Below are 24,085 nucleotides of genomic sequence, written 5' to 3'. Positions count from 1 at the left end.
ACTGAGGAAGGTGCTGGTGTAGGGAGCACAATGGCAGTGGGGAGGGCACTGAAGTAATTCCTCCCCACGGGCATTAGAGGCTGAGTGCCCGTCGAAGCCAGGCTATACATTCAAGAAAGGAAAGTTCACAATGAAGTTTCCTTCATCTGTATTTTTGCTGACACATGAAACAAGGACCCAAGGACCTCCCCAGACAGAATAGCAGGAACATGGAAAACTGAAACAAAATATGTAGCTACAGCCACATTTCACAGCAGAAAAGAGAACCTGTTGGTGCTGGGATGTGCTCACTAGTGCTCGTGATAACTTAATTAGGAAATTGTGTTAGACAAAAGGATGAGAGAAAAGAGAGAGGTCAGGCCACTCTTCAAACCATGGACCAAGTTCCACCTCCACACAAAGATGGGGACAGAACTTGCATCTCCCCCATGCCTCTTCGCAGGTCCTGCCAGAAGACAACCCTGTGTGCCCCTCAGCAAAGCCCAGGGCTTGTCTGGCACGGGGGACAACATGAGTGGAACAGGCTAACCAGAGACCCCTAATCCTTGCACTGTGGGCTACCGACCTTTGCTATTTCCCAAACTGTGGGAAACAGCACAGCATAATTTGAGGATGATTTGTAGACACAGGCAATTGCATTCGCACTTTCCCCTGCTCAGAGAAAGAAAACAGGACAGTGATGCCCTGTCCACCTGTTGTTTTCCATACGTGAGTAGCTCTATTTAAAAACAGGGATGCAAAACATGTTTTCACTGCTCTTGCACAAGAATAATGCAAAATGAGCAGAAGTAGTCCAAGAAGGTTTTTGTTGGCACCAACCTTCCCATTCTCCGGAGTCCCACTTTATCTGATAGCTGGAATATGTCAGGCCCTGGATAGTCTATTATTCTTTCCCACGCTGCAAGATTTGGGCAGTAAATAACTTAAATAAATGCCAGTAGTATAATTATTTTTGACTTCATCTGATTTAAGGAAGCCTTTCCTCAGATAGTTCCTCCCAGGCATGGTGTCCAAGGCAGGACTAGTCCCTGGTGGATCGAGCTATTCTGACCTCTGTAGCTGGCTCCATTTCAGCTTTCTAAAGGTTGCAGATAAAGAACAGAAGAAACAACTCACTATATCCAAGTACTGTTGCACCTTTCTTTGAGCTTGGTGAGATGCCAGGCTCTCCTTGAAGGGCCTGTGCCATCATACAGTGGTAGTGGCCTTCTACCGCCTTTGATTAACCTTTTTTTTCCTGAAGCTAGATAAAAAAAGGAACCACCACGCAGCATTGCCATGTCCAGTAATGCTACCAGAGGGGCAGTGAGGCAGCAGATAAATTCCCATGATGGGGATCTGGCCAGGCAAAGAGCTAAACTCTGCAGAGTTGAAAGTAGAAGTGGGTGAGCTCTGTCTAACTCTGTTATCCGCCAGAGAAGACGTATTCAGAGCTTCTGGGACAACTGATAAAACCACATTTTTTCCTACATCTTGAGTTCAGAGCGAAAAATGAGGCAAATCCTGGGAGTGCTCTTTAGGAAACTTGGTGTTTTCACGTTTTAATGAAACTGCTGTTGGCACAGACAGATGAAGGACAGGTAGATGTGTCAAACCCTCAGGCTGCTGTGGCCACTGGCATCGTTTTATCACACTCATCAAGAGAGCGAGAGGGGATGGCAGGAGCCTAAGGTTTATGTCAATTCCTGCAAATTAACAGCCATCAAATTAAATTGTTTTATAACAAAGACGGCAATCATTATAAAAGATGAAGTGGCCCTTCAGCAAGAAGAGGGAAGACCACTGTTGGGGTTGTGTCCTAGGGACTCATTTAAGACCAAGTAGCTGGACAGTCATACCTGCTCTGTTGAACCCTGTGTTGTGCACTCACACCAGCACCACGGGCTGTCACGGTGGAGGAACGATTTGTTGTCCCCCTCACCCCGTCTGTTCCCAGCGACACTTGGTCCCCAGCCCCAGATGCTGATTTCAGTTAGCGTCAGTCATTGTCCCAGGACGGGCAACTTGAAACAAAGAGGTGCAGTACCACCCAAGGCTTTAATCAGTGCAGGGAGGCACAGGTCAGAGCCATTCTTCACACATTGCTTTTCAGTATTCGGCATTGTTTTCCATCAGAATTCAGAGCTGTTGGTTTAGAAAGCAGATCCCAGGAGGCTCCGGTTTAAGGATGCTCATGTTCTTGCTGTGTATTCTTAGCAGGAGGGCTTTGATCTTAATATGTGTCTCTGACAGTCATGTCACCCATGTTGTGCCCATTTGTATTCAAGTGTTTGGTTCCAGTGATGTGGTTTTTCTGTTGTTGTTGTTGTTCTTTGTGTTTAATTATTTTTTTCTTTCTTCATTAAATATTTTGTTCAGGTTGCCTGCTCCCTCATACCCTCCCGCAGAAAAACTGGCATTTTATGGTGTTTGCTTTGCTTTGTGTTATTGCTTGAGGAAAATTTTCACATTATGTCATCATCCTTTTTTTTTTTTTTTTTTTTGTGGTTGCTGTTTAGAAGTGACACAAATGTGTTTAAACTGCAGACAATTAATAGGGAGGGTGAATCCTATATAAGGAGGGATATGGAAGGTGCAAAGAAAACCTAGATAAATGCCAGTGGGAAAAGCTGAAGAAACTAGAGAATAGCCTGGAAATCAAGAGGATAAAAAAAAAAATTACAGTAATTTCATATAGAATTTTGCATTAGTGCTTATGATCGAGAAGAAAAGGCACAGACTGTTTTGTTCTATTTCCATTAGATCTGTTAGAAAGCAGTTTTGCAAATACAGCACTAATGTCGACCTGATCTCACAGTGACAACGCTGGGTGCGTTCAGGTCTGGAAGATGGCTGCATTCACGCAGCATCCTCATGAGCTAAACATCCCTCAGCTCAATGTCCCTCAGCATGGTTTATCTTTGAAAACAAACAGTGGCCTTTTTGAGAACAAATATTCCACACTTGGCTAGTTCACTTGGCACTGCTCCATGCGGCCTTTGCTGCCCAGGTCTCCACAAGCTCGGGGACCTCTGGACCACACTCCCCTGTATGCTGCCCTTGGGTTAGTGGGACTGTCAGCATTGCTGCAGGGAAGGAGACATGAGGATGAGGCATGAGGATGATATGGCAAAAAAGACATGCGTTATATGTAAGCCTGTTATATGTAAGACTTCGGTGTCATTTTTAGCACTGCTCTGTAAACTGGACATTTAAATATAAGCACGTATGCATGCCAGTGCCGCCTATTATAGAATTCACCAAATGCTTCCTCTCACAAGACCCTGGGTTTGATTGCTTATAGTTTTTCTAAGTAAGTGGGCTGAAATTTTCCATGCTCTGTATCGACCTCAGGCTAGATAATTTTGAGGTAAGATAACACAAATATGGCAACGAGACAAGAACACTCAGATGAATAAGGTATACATATCCACAGATAATATATGCCCACATTAAAGATACAGACAGATAATCACAAGTGTTTAATTCAATCAGTTCAGGAAGTTTTCACTGCCTCAGCTGGAAATTAGCACTCCTTAGCGGAGGCACAGAGCCTGTGAGCATGCACGTACCTTGTCCTGAAGTACTAGGCAAAACAGGGCCACTCGCACCAGCTCTTGTTCTAGCTGGAGGAGTGGCAGTTTCTTAAACCTCTCTAATTTGGTTTCCTGCAATTGTGTGGTGATAAACTAAAGGGCTTGGCTTGTTGCAATGTGGATATTGCCTATTACAGCCACTGCAAATGATAATGCTAAACGTAGAACAAATCAGTATGTGTCTGATCTTGTCTAAAGAGCTCCTGACACAGCTGGTAAGAAAGCCAACCAGGGGAGGTGCCCCGCTGGACCTGCTGTTTATGAACAGAGAAGGCCGGGTGGGTGATGTGGTGGTCGGAGGCTGTCTGGGGCTCAGCGACCATGAAATGATAGTTTTCAATTCTTGGAGAAGTAAGGAAGGGGGGTCAGCAAAACCACTACCCTGGACTTTAGAAAGGCAGACTTTGGGCTGTTTAGGAGTCTCGTTAACAGAGTCCCTCGGGAGGCAGTCCTGAAGGGAAAAGGAGTCCAGGAAGGCTGGATGTTATTCAAGAAGGAAGGCTCAAAGGCACAGGAGCAGGCTGTCCCCATGTGCCGTAAGTGGAGCAGGCGGGGGAGAAGACCGGCCTGGCTGAACAGAGAGCTTTGGCTGGGACTCAGGAAAAAAAGGAGAGCTTACCACCTTTGGAAGAAGGGGCAGGTGACTCAGGAGGACTACAAGGATGTTGTGAGGTTATACAGGGAGAAGATTAGAAAGCAGAAGGCCCAGCTAGAACTTAATCTGGCCACCGCCGTAAAAGATAACAAAAAATGTTTTTACAAATATATCAGCGACAAAAGGAGGGCCAGGGAGAATCTCCATCCTTTGTTGGATGTGGCAGGAAACATTGCCACGAAGGATGAGGAGAAGGCAGAGGTACTTAATGCCTTCTTTGCCTCAGTCTTTAATAGTCAGACTGGTGTCTGGTGTGGCCAGCAGGACCAGGGAGGTGATAGTGCCCCTGTACTCGGCACTGGTGAGGCCGCACCTCGAGTACTGTGTTCAGTTTTGGGCCCCTCACTACAAGAAGGACATCGAGGGGCTGGAGCGTGGCCAGAGGAGGGCATCGAAGCTGGTGAAGGGTCTGGAGCACAAGTCTTATGAGGAGCGGCTGAGGGAGCTGGGGTTGTTTAGGCTGGAGAAGAGGAGGCTGAGGGGAGACCTTATTGCTCTCTACAACTACCTGAAAGGAGGTTGTAGCCAGGTGGGGGTCGGTCTCTTCTCCCAAGTATCAAGCGATAGGATGAGAGGAAACGGCCTCAAGCTGCGCCAGGGGAGGTTTAGTTTGGATATTAGGAAAAACTTCTTCACCAAAAGGGTAGTCAGGAACTGGAACAGGCTGCCCGGGGAAGTGGTTGAGTCTCCATCCCTGGAGGTATTTAACAGACGGGTAAATGTGGTGCTCGATGACATGGTTTAGTGGTGGACTTGGCAGTGATAGGTTAATGGTTGGACTCAATGACCTTAAGGGTCTTTTCCAACCTTAACGATTCTATGATTCTATGAAAAACGTGATAGAAGTCTTCGTCATTCATGCTTATTGGCATACTTATTTCAATGTAAGTTAGAGCACATGAGGCATTTGAAACCAGAGCTCCGTACAGATCTCAGGATAGTCTTTGCCCAAGTACATTGGTGGAAGCTCTTTTCTTGTGTCTCTCTGAACTAGGTAAGTATCTTGTCCAGAAGTTGTAGGCTGAGGTCACTCCAAGCCAAGGGTGCCACTGTGCCCCTGTGGCTGGATGGAGACCTGGGAGGAAATTCTAGCCCCGTTGAAGTCAGCTGGAGTCTTGCCATCGACTTCGATGGAGCCAACATTCCTCTTCTGATGCAGACGTTTCACAATAACCTCCTCTGTTGAACTTTCAACACGTGCATGTTATTTTCATTGCAAATAAACAAAATCTTTCTAAAATGGAGACCTTGATATATACATTATGCCAGAAGATGACATTAAAAGTTCATCACGGTGCATGTGGTAAAATACCAATAATCCATCCTTGAATTCTCTGGGAAAATTTCTGACGTGAACAAATCCCCTTTAGGTCGTTTCACCTGAATATACAGCAATCAGATGTACAGCTGAGGGTTTATTATTTTTGCAGAATGCACATGCATTCCGAATTTGCCGTGCTCAGAAACGGAGACAAGACGTTCATCTGTGCGCTTGGCTTTGGGAAAAGATGTCTCTGTGTGTCCGGACACAGGCCCTGGTATAGCGCAGACAGGAAATCTGCCAGACTGCCGCGGCGGGAGGCTGCCTCCAACACGTGCAGCAAGGAACAAGAAACTGCTTAATGATTAATCACTGTCAACCTTTGTTCTCGTTAAAGACTTGATTGTCGGACGAGGCTCGTAATGAGGCACTGTTCCTGGGTCTGTTGCTGTGTGATTGTGCAAGTGCTGAATCTGAGCCTCGGTCCCTGCAAGATGCAGCTCCCACTTTGCCCAAGTTTAAGGAGTTGGGGTGGGAACGTTGTTATAAGAGTGCCTGCTAGCGGCTATAGGGCTGTGCAGCTTTCCGGCAAGGGATTATGGCAAGGCTACAAATAAATCACTAACGGCTGAAAATCAGTTCAGAAGGATATCTCAGGAGCGAGCAGCTTCCCCGTTGGTGCTGAAAAGGCAAAGTGCTAAAAAAGGTTTCTATTAAGAACCGCACAAATAACTGTCTGTCAAAGTCTTTCTTGCCTGTGTTTTCTCACCGAAAGTGGGGATTGGCTCCTTTGAGGTATTTGATCACCCATTTTTACCTAGGAGATTGTGCACGGTGTCTGGTTTTTACTCTTTTTTCTGTATAAACTTTTGCAATACTGAATAGCAGAATTATCTATTTCTGAAAATAGTTCTGAGGTCCACCTAACTTTCAGTGTATGCAAAAAATTGAGCTTTTAAAAAGCCTGGCCTCCCTGGCTCTCCCCGTGAGAGCTGCAGCAGCTGGGATTGCTGAAGTACTTATCCCTTTGCGTCTTGGGTATATCTGCTGCATCACTTGATACCCAAACCTGTCACTCCAATGGGTGACTCCCACTCGTGAGGCTGCAGAAATCAGGTGTGTGCTCCCTACTGTCCTGATCATTTCCAGCTTTGTAATATCTGAAGGGATTCATCCACATTTCCTCCTCAAGCTCCATTGCTGGGTTTGTTGGAGGAGTGACACAGCATTTGCTTCTTTTCCCTGGTTGGATGAAGGCACAAGTATTTCTGGCAGACAGCCTGGACTTGTGAAATTGCAAATGCTAGTGTCCATGATTCCTTGTGTATGTGCCTTGGAAACATGGTTCGCCCTGAAATTTTTGTCCTGAGAGCTCAGATGTTCACAGGAGAAAAACACAGAAGATGGTCTCATGTGGCTGAGCTAACTTCTTACAAACACTCCACAAAACTACTGAAGGGAAATATTTTGCAGTCTCCACCCAGCTGTATCTCTGGATATTAGACACAGGAAAAACAGGTCTTGGGATCTTGCAATATTCAGGATTTTCAAATGCTGTTTATACATATGAATGTGATCTTCCTGGAATGCATAAAACTACTCTCTGGCAGGGTATTAAGAGAAACTCAACCCATAACAGTATCTTCTGCATGATTAACTTTAGATACACTCGATACAACATCCTTACAAAGCGATTCACTAGTGCTTGGCAGATCAAGGGGTGTTCACACTCAGTCTTCCAGGTATCTTACTCAGGTGTGACTGTAAGCATCTAAAATTAGGAGTATAAGCGAATGTTCCTATCACCTAATCTGGGCTCCTAACTTAGTTGTCAGGCATCTAGAGCCTATTTATACAGCCCCGTCCCTCTGTATAGTGAAGGGAGAGCTCCAGCAGGCAGTTTAGAGAGAATCTGTCCTAAACTTAGAGGAGACACACTTTTATGCTGTATGTTCCAGATATGCAAAAAGGTTGAATGAGTTTGAGGTGCTCAGGAAGATGCTTTTTGCACCCTCATGGGACCGAACAAGCAATAAGGCAAGGGAGAATTGAGCTGGCTGTGTTTCTGCCCAGTCTGTGTTATTTCCAGCCCTGATACGTAGATCAGATCCTCAGCTGTTGCAAATCAGCGTAACCTCAGGAACTACTTGGGGCTCTCGCAGTGTACACTGGCACAGAAAGCAGCCCTCTGCACTCCAGTCAAGAGTGGGAGTTACTCCTAAAAATAAGAAAATTCTTCAGCTTTTTCACTATAACTAGAAGAGTTCTTACTCGACAGGCACTTTGCCATGGTCCTGCTGTAGTTCTGCTTTCTTGTCTGAGGCAAGGACATGGGCAGGCAGTGCTTGGAGTCCAGATGTCCATGGAAACTCCAGCGTTTTAGCAGAAAGGGGTGCTTCTGCTTGCATTAGATGTAGCAGAAAAGAGATGGCTCAGAAAGGGGCTGGCAGGTGCTGAGACCGGCCATTGGATGGAGCACCCCGTGCTTGGCTTCCTGAAGTTGCATGAAAGAAGAGCAATGAAGCTGGTGAAGGGTCTGGAGCACAAGTCTTATGAGGAGCAGCTGAGGGAGCTGGGGTTGTTTAGGCTGGAGAAGAGGAGGCTGAGAGGAGACCTTATTGCTCTCTACAACTACCTGAAGGGAGGTTGCAGCGAGGTGGGTGTCAGTCTCTTCTCCCAAGTAACAAGCGATAGGATGAGAGGAAACGGCCTCAAGCTGCACCAGGGGAGGTTTAGGTTGGATATTAGGAAAAACTTCTTCACCAAAAGGGTGGTCAGGCACTGGCACAGGCTGCCCGGGGAAGTGGTTGAGTCCCCATCCCTGGAGGTATTTAAAAGATGGGTAGACGTGGTGCTTGAGGGCATGGTTTAGTGATGGACTTGGCAGTGCTGGGTTAACGGTTGGATTCCATGATCTTAAGGGTCTTTTCCAACTTTAATGATTCTATGATTCTATGAGTGAGATCAGCTCTTGTGAATAAGCCTGGTACAGCCCTGTCCTTGGCCCCAGGGGCCACTTGAGAACCCCAGTTTCTGTCTGTGGAAAGCAGCATGCCAGCTGAGGTGGTGGAGGTTCCCACCAGGGGGTCACGGCAGGTCTGTGCTTTGCCACCAGCCTCGCACCACCCTGAAACGGTGTGGCAGGACTTCGGTGAGCCACTCCCTGGAGTCCTCCTCCCCCTCCTTCCAGTGCTCAGTGTCCAGGGTGGTTCGCAGCCAAAGCGTAATGCCCTTGAGAAGCTCCTAGGGTCAGGACAGCCACCAGTCCCTGATTTAAGAGGAGGAAATCCACAGAGGTGCCTTGATCTCCACCATCCTCACTCTAAATAGCCTGTCATGCCAATTAATGCAACTGAATCAAAGCGTTCCTCAGTGGGAATGACATGCACAGGTTGAACAAAACTTTACACAGCATCCATCGCTAAGCAGGTTTCAGTGAATGAATCTGAAGCCTTTTACTTTTTTCTTCTAATTCATTCTTTCTTTAAACGAGAACTAATGGAAAAGGAGAGTGAAAGTTGGCACTGTCACTCCTGACCCAACACTGGGCACAGAATGAGCTGCCCCACAGAGGAACAGAAAGGCAGAGAAAATCTCTCCCCCACTATTTTGAGGAAAAATCTGCAAGATGCAGAAGCCCATCCTGTGACACAGGTGGCAGCGCTCCTGGCTGAGAAGCAAACAGCCTCTGTGGGCATTGTGGTTTAGTAAAAAATTGACCATTGTTTCCCTTCTCCCATCAAATTTGTTCATCAATTCAAGGCATTTCCAGGAGAAAAAGATGAAAGGTGTGCACATCCTTTTCCAGCCATGTGTCCCTAAACTGCTTCTGAACTAGGGATTTAGAAATGCAAGCTTGCAAAAGGCTTTCAGCGGCTCCTGACAAGCTTTGGAGAGAAAGGGAGAGGAGAGGAAGGGAAGAAGGTGCACTTTGTCCTGGTGGCACAGGACAGCTCTCAGCTTTGCAGAAATCCCTCTCTCCAGCTGCACATTGCTGTTGCTGCTCAGTATAAAAGCAACAATCAGAAAAATCTATTTCTTTCCCTGGTAAACGCAGTAACGTCTTGCATTTCTGTGGAGCCTTTCACCCACCTCTTTGAGCTCCATGCAGGAGCTTCTTCAGAGCCGCATGGAAGGAGCCTGCAGCACTGTGGGGTTGTGGAGGGAGGGATGCCCGGCGTTGCCCGCAGCTCCTTGCCGTGGGCTCAGCCCAGAGCACAGCATTTTGTGTCAAAGGTTTAAGCAGCAGCACAAGGGGTCCTGGCACGGGAGAGAGCCCGCAGCGAAGAGCTGCAGAAGCCCAGGAGGTGCTGGGCAGGGGCTCACTGGTGTGAGCTGCCAGATTTGGCAGGGCACAGGCAGGACAGAGGCTGGTCAGGCTTGTCGTGCACGCTGAGCAGAAGACCAAGGTGAGGCAATTTGCAGCACCTCTTAGTGAAAGCATCGGGAATGGCCCCAAAAGGGGTAACAGAGCTGATATGCAGCCAGATCCTAACTCACAGGCATCGTCTGGGGAAATGGAGAGGGAGAGGAGAGGAGAGGAGAGGAGAGGAGAGGAGAGGAGAGGAGAGGAGAGGAGAGGAGAGAAAGAGTCTATTTTGGAAAATCCATATGTGTTAGAAGCCAAAACCTCCCTTCATTTGTATGAACACAAGTCAGCTGCAGCAGGGATAGTGAAAGGCAAACTCAGCCTTAATTGTTTTGATTTACTGCTAATTTAAACACTTGAGCATAATGTTCTTTGTGATGCTTAGGAACAAAACCCCAGTTGTGCTACCAGCTCTGAGGAGCTTTCACTGTTCTGCCACTCTTTCTGCTTCTCATAGGTTTTGTAGCTCAGTGTAACATCAGAGAATGGGGTGCAACGCGCCTGCTTTGCACCTAGAGCACCACTGTGCTGGAGTTTCGGCACCAGCAGAGCAGATGGGGGTTAGTGGTGCTCAGTGAACACTAGCTCAGCCCTTGGCTGCTGCCCCTGCCCCAGCTGGCACCGGGCACGGCCCTGCAAGGGCTGCAGCTCATCTGCAGGGCTGGAGGGATGCAGCATGCACAAATGGTGCCAGCAAGTAGAGCAGGAGTTGGGGGTGAACCCAGACTGCCACGTGTACCTGACAGAGGTGTGATGCTTCCAGCCTGTCCCTAACACCCAGCTGGCTGCAGGGATGTGCTCCCCATCGCATCACCTCTTTGGAGGCAAAGCAGGGAGAGGGTTACCTTCCCTGTGCAGGGAAACAACATGGTGTCACCGTGCAGGCAAGGCACCATGCAGGCAAGATGCTGGGCTGCCCCTCCAGCCCGCTGGGCAGAGGCACCCCTGGGTGAGGGGACACACATGTCCCACTCCAGGCTTTCTTTGGTCAGGGGTTTCTAAAGTGCATAAACTGCAAGCATGGGAACCCAGGAATGAAGTTCAAGAGGTCACCGGCAGCTTTAGATGTGTGGAGTCATAGTAAAGCTGCTGTGATAAAGCCAGGCTTAGAGTAGGATGAAACAGTTCAATGAAAGCAGGGTAGCTCCAACCCAAACCTTCCCTTCCTCGGCAGGGATGTCGGAAAGCGTGCTTTGTCTAAGCGCAGGGGCAGAGCCCACGTCCCTGGCAGTGGTGTAGCCCTTCTGCCTTCTGATTTGCAGTGATACAAGCGCGGGGTGAGAGTAAGGCTCGATAGCGCTGGTTCACGAAGGGTCAAACTGCCGTGCAGCTAATCCCCTGATTTATTAGGAAACTCTTCTTCCTTCTCCCATCGCATCTCTGCTGATGGAAGATCAGCAGGCAGGAGAAGTAACACATCGTAGATTCATAGGCTCACACTGACATTTCATGAACAGCAGAGAAAGGACCAAATGCAAAAAAAGCCCAAACTGGCTCCAAGTTGATGATTTATACTGTTTTCTCAGGGCCTGTTTGCCAAGCAGCTGGTGTTTTGTGCCAATTGCTATTACAGAAGAGCTTTCTTTGATAGGTATCGTGAATGGACACTACGCGGTTTATCCTAAAACAAAATCCCTCCCCACAGCTTATATGGGCTGGCAGGGGATGAGGGAGAGAAAAAGTTGGGCTTTGTTGTTCTTTTCTTTATGCAGGACTTTGGGGGAGCCTGCATTATCTGTGCAAAAACACAACAGATGAATTCTATTAATGGATATAACATGTGGCCGGGTTCAAGCTAGAGTTGTCATTTGAATATAGAAGTCAAAGCCAATTTATTGAAACATATTTTTCTTTTCAAAATATTTTAAGAAAGACAAAAAAGTTTGCACAACAACTTGGCAAGCAGATCTGTTGAGAGGAGGTATTTTCTATCTTGCAGCTAACATAAGGGCTGAAAAATGTGGCAGTGCCGAGCAAACCCGGATTCCTTCTGGAACTGAAAGAAAGTGTGCGGGATATAATTGTGTAAGAGCCCAATAAATTTTGAAGGGTGGGTTTGTAACACTGCCTTGGGGGCTGCAGGTGGCTCCAGAAGAAAGTCATGGTTTTTATTTCGGTAACAGACGTCAAATACTTTATCTAGCTAGCTATGCGCTCATGTGGCCCCATCTAAAAGCCACAGAATTGTTTTAAAATAGAAATACCCATAACAATCATTGTGTTTCTTCCATGCCAGATGGTAAAAAGATAAGTTGGATTAGTTTGTAGTGTGTGTGTGTGTGTTATTGTGAGGGGGGGCGGGGTGTGTGCAAAGGCTAGGGCACAGAAATGAGCTTTCCTGGAGTTTGCAAAGTGATGAGCATCAGTGCTCCGCAGTCTTCAGGGCATGAGTAGGCTGTGCCTGGCCAGTCCTTGCTTCGCTCTTGGTCAGTCCGTATTTCCCTGGATGCCATGGGAGGCAATGGCCGTGGAACAGAGCTTTACCTTGGTAGTAGACTGGACCTTGGGACTACACCTCAGTATTGAGAGAACCGCTGTATAACAGGGAGCATCAGACTGCAGCTGGTAGGGATTCCTGTGTTGTGGAGCAAATACTCTGCTATATTATGGTTATACAGAATTAAGTGCTTTGGTTTCTATGGTGAATTGCAACAAAGTGGAGTCAGAAAACTGATGTTTCTCATGACTCTTGTGACCTCCCCAGTGTCTCCCATTTTCTTTGCAGCTGGGCAGCTAAGGAATACCTGACTATCAAGTGATCCAACATAGGCTGAATATTTTTGTGCAGTAACACATTTTTGTGTGTGGACTGAGAAAACTACATTTCCTACATTTGGTAAAGGTCCAAGTACCAAACAGTGGTGGAGCAAGAAGTCAGAAAACATATTGCTGCCAAGGGAAAACCATGGGTAAAAGAAAATGAGCAGCATATTGTCATCCCATGTTCATTCTCATCCTGTGTGTGCGTGGTCTGAGTTCCCAAGTACCTTCCCCGTTGCCCCCTGAGATGACTTTTTCTCATTCCTTCCTCATGAAGCACAGGGAAGAGGAAGCGGAGCTAGATCCATCGCAAAGATCAGGGAGACCCGAAAGCCCTCTTCAAAGTGCTGTCCAGTTACACATTTGTTTTACCAAGGAAACTGGTAAACTGATAAACTCTAAGCCTATTTAATCCTGCCGCTAATGGGAGACATTTAGCAATCTCTCAGAGATTGCTCTTGTCAGGGAGGTGATGGGACGAATGAAAGCGACACCGCTCACCCCACTGAGAAGTAACAACTTTCCGCTTCTGTATTTTCTAAGAATAGATGCCACTTCTAGCAATGAGTCTGTAACTTCTTGCTGCTGCTTGCCAGATGGTAGGAACCAGCAGACACCGAGTTTGTTCCCTTGTGGTCAAACAAACTGCCATACGGCCCGATGCAAGTTTCCTGAAAGATCCCCAGGACGGCTCCGTTACTTCTGTTAACGTTTCCCAAGCTCCTGGTACAACATTGAGGTTTTCCACTGGAACCACCTGGCACGTTTTCAGTCTTCCATGAGCAATGAAGTTACTCAATCCCGTTCTTATTTTGTCGAAGCCTTTGTATCGGTTGCTTGTCCTGAGAGTCTGTGGGCTGTGTCCTGTACTTGAGCTAACTGCATAAAAAGGATTATTTCCTTTTCTTGATGCTTGTTATTATTTTTATCCTTCACGAGCCATTTCTTCTGTTTCAGGATCAACACTCTGTGGTAGGCCAGGGAGCTGGCCCCACTCCAAGCTCCAGTTCTTGCTCAAATCCAAACACTGGAAGTGGTTACATGAACTCATCCCAGCAATCAATGTTGAATCAGCAACTGATGGAAAAGAAACAGGCTCTGCAACGGCAAATGATGGAGCAAAAACAACTCCTTCTACAGCAGCAGATGTTGGCAGAAGCCGTAAGTTTTCCAATTCCTTATTTTACGTGGAAAACATTATCACAGAAACAATAGACAAGAAAGCTAAGACAGGGGGAAGAAAGCCCCCAGAACTTCGAGGTCATTTTGGCAATGCTCAGACCTTCTAGAGCGTGCCTCATATTTTTCAGCACTTTGCTAAGCCCTTTTGAAACCTTCTTCAGTTTATAGGAAACAACTGAAATATCTGAGCTACTGTGGTTTTGTTATGAGAACAGTCTAAGCATATGCTTAATTTAAGGCATATGAATATTGTCAGTGGTTTTCTTTGCAAGATAAGCTAAGGTGCACTGCTACGCTACTTTGGCCACAGAGGAAAGTTGACTTCCAGGCTCTGCAACCTAGGCAGCATGGTATAAAGTGCCTGTGTGTAAACAAGGATCAGGGACATCGATTTTAGTGTTCAACACAAGTTTGTGTGCTTGGCTGGGATCATGCATGAGTCCTCCTTTCTCTGTTTTTCTTTTTGCATTTCCAGATATTTGTAGCCAGTTCTTCTCTCTCCCTTGGTATCTGAGAGACAAATTGGGAGTTTCTGGTCATTTTATGGGGGATATTTGTGGTCTTGTTGGGGGTGATAAATATTAGAACCCACTGATTTTGTTACACTAAACTGGCATTGTCATTGATACTGCACAAACTGAGTCAGCTGAAGGTGCTTCATGGCCCATCACCCATGGCCAGTACAACGGGCGGGAGTCCCAGCGGCTCAGAGCAGTAGCATGTGCCCTCTGCATCCTCGTATTCACCGTTCCTTGGTAGTCCTGCTTGCCAAAGCATGGAGAAAAGAGAAGTCCTAGAGGAGGAGCTGAGCGTGGCATGTCCTTGGGGCAGGCAGAAAGCAACACAGGTGCCCTGCGGCAAGTAGGGAAGGGCTGCAGGGAGGATTCCGGGGAAGGATGGAGGTGACACCACCACCTGCTTTGCTTCCCCCAGGCTGCAATGACAGCAGACCCCCCAGCCTGGGGCTTATTTCCCTCAGCCTGCACCTCTCAGCCTACAGGGCAGACCCATTCATGCTGGCCTGACGGTTTGAATCCAAAACTTTCTTTTCTCTATAAAGATGGAGACTCAGAAATACTGACACATTTAGCGAATGCCATTCAGTAATTAAAGAACAACACAGAAGTGGAAAAGCATTCATGGTTTTGTGGGGATGTTTTTTTTTTTAAAAAAAGTATTCAGTTTTTTATAGAGAATATCTTTTTGTTTACAAATTTATTTCCATTCCAAAAATACAATTAGACAGCTTGAGTTTGAAATTAAGGATTTCATTTGTCCTATGAGGAAAATATTTGTTGACTTTTTGATTTATGCAGAAGAAAACTGAAGTTTCAAGTCAGCTCAAAATGCTGCAGTTTTCTGTCAGAATTTTTAGCAGAACAGAAAGTTAACTGTGCGTGTAGCTTTTCTTAAAAATAAGTAAAATAAAGATCAAAATCACTCTACAGAATGCCTTCTTTTGATCAGCTTGAATTTGCTCTTGTATCGTATTCATAGAAATACACACAAAGCCTGCCTACAGTTTTTACAGGTATTGCAGGGATTTCCTGCGAGATAACTTGTCTTTCGTCTTCACAAGGGTTCAGGTCGAGCGGTATGTTAAAACGAGCCTTATAAATCTTAATCAGACCCCTCACTCCCAGAGTGCATTACGGAAATGCCTAAATACCGCAAGAAAGGCTCTTCTCCCAGTGTTTTAAAGTGCTCCTGGCAGAAGAAAAAACAGATTTTTCATGAGAAGGTCTGTTTGCGTGCTGTTTTCAGGCAGAAGATCCCCAAATTACTCTGATGGACACTCAACACCAGCCAGGGCCTGACTCTGCCATTCTAGCAGACAAGCACAAAACCCAGGCACCTTGCAGAGAAGGGGTGAAGCCTGCCCAGCAGCTGCCCAGTAAGCATGACTCCAGGAGGCACGTCTGCACCAGCAATGACTTACCAGTGACTAAGGTGGTCAAACCCACATTTTCCCGCCATGGGGCCATGTATGCCGAGGAGTCGTTGCTCATGGGCAGGCAGTAGCACTCTGGAGACACCAAGTCACAGTGATGCTGATGAGAGATTTGGCATTGACTTCGGTGCCTGTGCTTTCCAGACCTTCATGAACACAGGGCAGTTAGTTAGTCAGATTTCAGTTCAAGGACTTGGATTTCTATCTTCCCTTCACCAGATATGTGTCCCTGCAGGCCCAGAATAAAAAAAACCCTCCCCTACTAATTGGCTTTTTCTGCAATCTTTTCCCCACTGGCCTTCCCCCAGTGCTTGCACTCCAATGTAAGAGTAATGACAGCACCACGTACGTGCATGGGGAAGCACAGGGCAATGGTGAGTGGCATGAAAACCAACAAGCCCAGCCCAGCACCGTCCTTGCTAACTCCTGGCCATGTGTCCTGCTGGCATCCCTGGTGAGGAGAGGCACAGGGGAGGACAAAGCAATGGGTTTTGCTGATTTTTGTGGGAGCTTCTCCAGGATAGGAGGAAGGACAGAATGAGGGATGGGTATGGCTGGGTTTCAGGATGACAAGCTGAAATGCCCTTTGCCAGCTGTGCATGCTGAGAGGTCAACGAGTTGATGAACACTGATGCAGCCAAGGGGCAGGTGTGGACCTCACAGGTCTGGACCCTCGTTGCTCCCCAGCTGCATCCCAGCTGCGTGTTTGGGTTAGACCTGGGTGTTTGGTGTGCCTCTGTGCTTTCTCTGAAAGCAAACCCAGCTGCACAGACAGGGAGGGAGCCATGAGGAACCATCAGGTCCCTCTAGGTGATGAGCATGGTGAGCAAAACAGTGCGGATGTTGGAGGACACTTTGTACTGCAGTGCAGACATGGCCAATCTTTGCAGAGGCTGAGCAACTCTCAGTGATTTTAAGGAAAGTTAGACCAGACTCAAACACAATACAACCAGCAGAAAGGTTTCCATACAGCCTTCAGTGGGTGATGGCACAGGTTCACAGCTGCCTCTCCTGTCGACCAGACAGGGTGAAAGGAAGCAACGCTTCAGCTTTGTACATACTGAGAAAAGAAGGAGGCAGGCAAAACACAGAGCCAGGAGAGCATAAAGAAAAGCAAAGTAATATTTTTCTACTCTAATCCTCTAGGAGAAAATCACTCCACAAGATCAGCTGAACAGACACTTGACACGACCACCACCAGATTATAAAGACCAAAGAAGGAACGTGGTCAACATGCAACAAGCAAACCAATATCCTGGTAAGTGGCCATGTGCTAAATGAAACTGCTTCCTTCCTTTCTTCCAGCTGGAAGACCATCCAGAAGAGCCATGCATGCACTGATAACCAGGGCCTGATTTTCTGGGTATGCACTTACATCACCGCAGAGACAGTGGTGGCTGCTGCTCTCCTGTGCTATTTACCTTACTGCCCACCACCACTGAGAAGTGCTGATATATGATCTGGAGAACCAGCTGGTGATTCATCCAGGCTGATGCTGCACGTCTCAGGCATAGGGAAGGAGGTGGCCCTTCCATTAGCACTGCCTGAGGCAGCGCACCCAAATACTTGATACAAAGGTGTCCTCTTGTCTATGCAACCTCACTCTATCCAGATGCTTCTTTCATGTATGTGGTACATCTTGCTTCAGAGACTGAGATAAGAACCATCCATCCCTTTGAATGGCAGCTCATGTACAGTGTGAGGACCGTCATACTCATTTTTAAGTATCTCATATGATACCATCATGGGCAACCAGAGCGCTGAACTTTTGGTCTCTTTAATATGCCACGGTCATGGCCTCAGTGCTGCTCTACCAGCAGCACTTCAACAGATTAGTCAAACAGCAGGGTAGCTTTCAGCCAGAACTGCCCAGGGCAGAAAATGCCACACTTCAGGACTAGTCCTTGGTTTCAGCTCTTGAGCCCTCACCTTCTTGAAGAGTCTAGTTTGGGGAGCTGGACTGTCTGTGTGGCTTTTCATGTTGTTCACCTTGCTGGTTATGTGGAGGCTACTCTGAGAGCAAAGGCAGAGTAAGGAAAAGATGCTGGGGCAAGAGAGGAGGTGAGGGGAAATGCAGCAGATGGGATCAAAGGATGTTCTTTATACTGCAAAGCATCTGTGCATTTCAGTATAAAAAGGGTCCTTTACCTTCTAGTATATCTTTGTAGACAACACACTGAAGAAAAAAAAGATGGTTTCGTTTGTTTGTTTTTCCATAACTGTTGGCTCCGCAGATTCAGCCAGGGATCTGATTCTTTCCTTCTTACCTGTCCTTTGTAGCAAAACTTTTTCAGCTTCTATTATGTTTTTAATGAGTTCCCAAGGGCAGCTTGCTCACATGCCACCCCTCTGCCCAGCCTGCTAGCCATGGCATCAACAGCTTGGCTACATGTGGAAGGGCTGGGTTGGGCTGCTCAGGCAATGTTCATGAACTCCTTTGCTTTGTTTACAAGTTCTAGCAGCGATAAGCTTGCTGCAGTCTGGAAACTGCTGCCTTCTAACAGGCCTGACTATTTGTCATCTTCAATAAATTTGCACAAGCGTCACTGATGCCAGCGTAATGACTTACAGTGAGGGCAATGCCACAGGGTGGAGAGAGCCCTGCTTGCTGGCTTGGTACCTCCTGCGCTCGTAAAACAAACGCGTTGGCAACCCCAGCAGTTTGCTGGGGAATCCTGTGATTTGGTGTGTTGTTTAAAGGCTCATTCCTGGAATCAAATGATTAACTGAGATTCTTGGCTTTTACTTAAAAACAATCCATTTCTAGCCCGAGAGAGAAAATGGAAATGACTGCAGCCACATCTGTGAAAGGCTCCAAAATAAGTAGATCGCCATTGTTATGTGGCTCTTGTTGTTCTTAATCTGATGGACTTCTTGCCAATCCCGTGGTATTTGGAGTCCCATCTCCTGGGTTTGAAACATGTGGGATTGGCAGCACTTGTCCATACAAATCTCAAGTCCCTGCTGCGTGAGCCCAGAGAGGAGAGCAGCTTTCAGGCGAGCCTGGGAGAAAGGGCTGTGCTGGGAGCTCGCAGCAAAGCTACCAGATGGAGCGATTAGGAAACTCTTGCATAAGGGAGTAACAGCAGGGAATCTGTTCCCTTTTTCTGGGAATAGCTTTGCTCAGGTCAGGGAAGAAGAGACAAAAAGTTAAATAAAATAACGCAGGGGCTTGGAGACACTTGGTTAAGCATTTTATTCCTCTATGCTTTTCCCCATAGTGCCATGTCACAGCAAGAAACCCCCAAGACAAGAGCAGGTGAATCGGGTAGTGAAGGCGTTTCTCCGAATCGCTGTAGCCTGGGGTGCCCAGCTGCTCTACACAGCGCTGCCGGGGAAGACATTTCTTCCCATCTGGAAGAAATCAGAACGGAAAATACTTGTGTTAAAAATAAAAGGATAAAAATAGCAATACAAAGAAAGAGGAAGCTTCGTCTTTTGCACAAGTCCAACCCATGTCCCGACCACTTGTGCTCTTTAAAGAGCGTGGCATTTGCAGGAGCAGTGCGATGGTAGCCCCACGGGCTGCTCAACAGCTGGCAGGGTCACCCCGGGAGGGGCTTCATCCCAGCGGCAAGTGAAGTGACCCCACAAACTTGTAGTTCAGCTAGAGGGAGAGAACCAGCTCTCCCCAGATGGCTGATCCAGGTCTTTTGAAATGCCACCGATTTCTGTGCCATTCCTCCTCTTTAGTACCGGCATAAGGGAGCAAAGAATCAGGGCCCCCAGCTCTATCACCCCCGCAAAAAGATGTTACAGTATTTCCAAAAAGCAGTGGGCAATGCCCAACCCACCAGCAAAGCCAAAGACGGGGCTAATCGTGAGGTTGCCTGCTAAGCACTGATTTTCTCTTCGTTTCCAGAGCTAAATTCAGTTAGGGGGCTCCCTGAGGGGACATGGAGGAGAATCTGATTGATTGTCTCTGGGGGGGTAAAACCAGGTGGATTCCTCATAGCATCTCCTGTCCCAGGGACTGCCCAGCTCGGGGACTGAATTTAGGTGCTCACCTTAGGACAACGTAATTGTTAGGACAATTAGATTCTCTACAGTCAAGTGTCTCCTGCTTAAAGCCAGTCTGTGGAAAAGCCTGCCTTCCAGGATAAGGTGAGCTTCTTAATTTAGGTATCTATGTTTATATTGATTTGGAACAAGCAACTCTGGTTGTGGAGTCACGCTAAGTGTTAATAATGATTTGGGGAGAGATTATTTTTAAGTACTTAAGAAAAAAGGAATCCTTTGCATCCATTACTAAATGGAAATAGCATATGTATAAAAATAATGCAGAAGAGGCAGAAATATATGATAATTTTTCCTTCGGTTCCAGTCTGAGGGAACTGAACATCATTATGGTGAAATTTCAACAGGAACAGTATATTAAACAGCTGTTCCTAAACATAGACTTTTAAAATATGTATGCGCATGATTTGTCTTGAAGAGTTTTAGAAGAGCTGGCTGAGAGGTTGTCCAAATTCTTAATGTCACTTTTTATTTAGTCTTGAAACTCCAAGGAAGACTGCTAATGCCATGACAAAAATTAAAAGAGTAAGTAGGTAATTGCAGCCCTAATGACCTAATGCAGAGCTCAGCAAAAATACTGGGGAGCTGATACAGCCTGAAGAATAAAGAATTTAGGAAGGGAATATAATTAATGTCAGGCAACACAGGCTGATGTAAAAGAATCTTTTCAAACTAGCATGGTATTTTTTTCAATGGAACCACAACTTTGGTTGATAAATGTCATCGTTGTTCAGGTAATGTCCTTTAAAGCATCTGACTTTGTATTGCCTATTTTGGTTAAGAAACCAGAATGATACAAAATTAACATAGCACATAAGGAAATGGCTGATAGGTCTCCAGATATCACTGTAAACAGGCTGTGCGATTGCAACCAAAAGGACAAACACAGTCTGAAATGATGGTGAACAAGAAAAAAAAGAGCTTACTTTACATCCGTGTTGGAGAGGTGCGAGACCTATTACTGTGACCAGCTGTCATGTATAGCCTTGAAATCAAATGTTGAAAACTATCAAGTTCTGAAAAGAGCTTAGAAGGACCGAAGGACTGGAAAACATGCCGCACACAGAGACTGATGTATTTGGAGAATGCTGCAGGCATGGTCACAGTCTTGAAGCACCTGTGTGGTAAGAAGGAATTGATGATGGACCAACTAATAAAATTAATCACACAGACTATAATAAGATTTGATGATGAAGTCAAAGTTAGTCAAATTCAGTCTGGTTTTGTTGTATGCACAAAGGATCGAACCAAGGCAGTGTCCCTTGTCCAACAATTGCTACTAGTTGCTACCTATGAAATAGCAAAGCTCCAGGGCTGTATGTTCCTCTGTTCCTTCTCTGGGAGAGGCTCAGGGAATTCCCGAAATGTGGTGGTACCTTGGTAGCAAGTCCATTCAACAGCTTTTCTCACACTTTGGGAGCCACCCAAAGTGGTACAAGACTTTAGCTTGTACTGTGCCATGTGGCAAAGATTTCCTCAGCTGACCCACACGTTGTGTGAAGAAACATCTCCTTTCATTTGCCTTGGACCTGACTTCTCCTGGCTGCACTTTTTGTAGGGCTTGTACTGGAAGCAACAGTAGCAAAGGGAATTAAGCTGTGGAGCAGCTGATTCTGTGCAAAGGAAGGTTCTCCACAGTGCCACCTACACTGGCTGTGTTTAGAAAACGTTTGGTCTTCTTCAACCAATCTCTCAGGGATTAATTCAGAGCCTTGCACTGCATAAGCAATCAGCCTACATTGCATAAATGACTTATTGTGGTCGCAAAATAGAGACTGTGTAGCCGCAACTCTGCCACAGAAGTGAGCTTGTGTCAAGGTTTGGAGGCTGAAGAGAAGAGAAACCTCTCTTCTTGTGATTCATTGGCAGATGTCAGGTACAGGAAAATCCTCCACTGGGCAGAATTAGCCACGAATGTTAGCTTCATGCCAACTCATACCTTCTAGTTTTCTGATGCACAAAAGGTGATGTTCATGTGCAGCAAATGCCTGCGCATCAGTTATCATGGGTGGCTCCCTCATGGGCAAGTCAGCTTCTGCAGGGGCAAATGGCCATAGCCCAGCTGGGAATAGAGCTTAGAAGGGGCACGTGGGTGGTGCCTGCCAGGCACAGCACCGAGCCATGTCCTCGTGCCTGCTTGGCCACCACATGGGAGGACAAGCAGGTCACAGACTGGGCTGAGCTGCTCTCCCAGCACCTGGCTGGAAGGGAGGCTCTGAGTGCTGCAAATGTGTGAGACACAGTCTTGGCTCCTGCTGTCATCTGGGAGAGGGATTTCCAGAAGGGATAGATACCACTGCTGTAGGTATCTAAAAAAGGTGGAAAAGGGGCCTAATGATGGTGCCTATCACTCCCCGTTGTCTCTAGAGGGAGCCAGGATGAGCCATGCCCTGTAAGGAAGAAAAGTTCTTGATCTCCTCTGCCTCTGCTCATTTAGACAGCCTTTGTCCTGTCTGAGGTGTCTAGTGCTTCTGTAAAAAAAGGCAGAAAAGTCTTCTCTCCTGCCCAGTGGTTCTGTCTGTCCTTCCCTGCTCCAGTATTTGTCTTACAATGAGCACCAGTTCTGGCTCATCTGATGTCCTCTGGAAGGAGGGAAAGACCACCAATGGCTTCATATAGACCAAACCACCCTTTGGATGATACGCATCTTTAAGGCCTTCAGCAATTTCATGCAAGTCCTCTTAAGAGCAAAGTATCTTCTTCAAGAAATTCTGCTTCTAGAAAACTGGATTTTTAACCTGTTGGTATTTGAATGACACCGCGCATTGATGCACTCATGTTTGTTTTAACACTTTTGTTTTCTCCTTGCCAGGTGGTTCACCAGCTGTGAGTATGAGCTCCAACAACATGTCCTTATCCAACCCAATTTCAACTCATAGCATCATGCCCCAGAGCTCCAGCCTCATGTCCACCCCCGCTGGGACCCGGATGTCTTCTGTTCCTGCCGCTCGGAGTATGGGCTGCTACGGGAACCTTCCTTGCAACCAACCAAGCGCATACAACGTGACTTCAGGAATGAACCAAATGCAGCCACACAGAAACCAAAATCAAGTCCTGCCCAGTCAGAATAATCCCATGATGTCTCGACAGCAAACTATGACGCAGGGAAACAACGTAGCGGCTTTTGGGACAGGGTCGGTGGTCAACTCGCAGCAAGTAAGGCCAAGCTTGAACCATGGAGCCACAGGTATCCCTGCGCAAAGGCCCGCCAACGTGATGATCACGGCTACTGCCACTGCCCAGAACTGGGCCCCGCAAGAAGCTGCAGTGAAGCAGCAGGATGCACTGAAACCCGCAGGGGTCCGTTTCCCCACCGGCACTCCATATCCTAACCAGTCTTTGCAACGCAACGTAGGCAACCAGCATTTTCCTCAGCGTGCATTGGCACCTCCTAATCAGTTAACAGCAGGAGTCCAAATGAGGCCTCCTCTAAACCAAATGCACCAGACTCTAAATGGACAATCTGCTGGCTCACTACGAGGTCTCAGCATAAGACCTAACCAGCTGAGAGGACAGACTGTGCCTACCTTGAATCAGCCAGGAACAAGTATGACACCTCCGTCATCTCTGCCATCAACCAGTTTCACATCTACCAACCAAAACTCTCGGGCTTACCAAGGAAGTGAGCATGGTAATGACCTAGCATTTGACTTTCTGAACCAGCAAGGTGACAGTATAGGACCTGCGCTCAACAGTGACTCAGACTTTATAGATTCTTTACTGAAAACAGAACCTGGTAACGATGACTGGATGAAAGACATCAACCTCGATGAAATTTTGGGGAACCACTCGTAAGTGACAGTACCAAGGGTGAACCAGATGAAGAGGCAGTTAAGGACATTAGCTTTCTCTTTAGATGCCAACAACCTGCTTTATTAATTTACACTCCAGTAACTGGGCTGTCCTTTAAAATACCATGTAGGGCAACTGCCCTGTTTGAAGAGTTGCTCTAGGAACAAAACTGAAGTCCCCCCTGATGAAACGATAACGTAAGTGATATTCATGCCTGCCACAAAGGAGTGAGAACGCATGAAGGGTCTGTTCCCCACACCGGTGCCCAGCGCATTGCAAACCCATCAGTTCTTCTCACGGGGGCTGCGTGGAAAAACATGTTTATTTTCCCACACACGCAAGCACCAGACAGTGGTACGGGTTGTGGGACATAATTTCTCTGAGTGCAAATAAGAGCCCAAGCGGTCCAGAGCTCTTCAGTCATCATGTTCGCAGCCCTTAACTTCCTCGGGACTACTCAGCCCTGACAGCATCAGGCCCTGTGTAAATCTCATTGCGTTACAAAAACTGTTTACTTCTACAC

The 24,085-nt window shown here is 46.9% G+C and overlaps 1 protein-coding gene across 1 annotated transcript in view; it reads left to right on the top strand.

The window, feature by feature from the left end:
* MAML2 (mastermind like transcriptional coactivator 2) overlaps positions 1 to 23,565 on the top strand; it is a gene marked incomplete at its 3' end in the record, with an annotated part of 213,885 nt that extends 190,320 nt beyond the window's left edge. Inside the window, exons 3-5 of the mRNA XM_082305040.1 lie at positions 13,578 to 13,781; positions 16,900 to 17,011; positions 22,583 to 23,565. Of these exons, the coding sequence (XP_082161166.1) occupies positions 13,578 to 13,781; positions 16,900 to 17,011; positions 22,583 to 23,565 (1,299 nt within the window). The remainder of the gene's footprint in view (positions 1 to 13,577; positions 13,782 to 16,899; positions 17,012 to 22,582) is intronic.
* Positions 23,566 to 24,085: the final 520 nt, after the last annotated feature.

The sequence above is a fragment of the Platalea leucorodia genome (genome assembly GCF_965183815.1).
Source record: "Platalea leucorodia genome assembly, chromosome: 2".
NCBI lineage: Eukaryota > Metazoa > Chordata > Aves > Pelecaniformes > Threskiornithidae > Platalea > Platalea leucorodia.
Note: the sequence above shows the minus strand (reverse complement) of the source record. Positions and strands in the feature narration are given on the sequence as shown.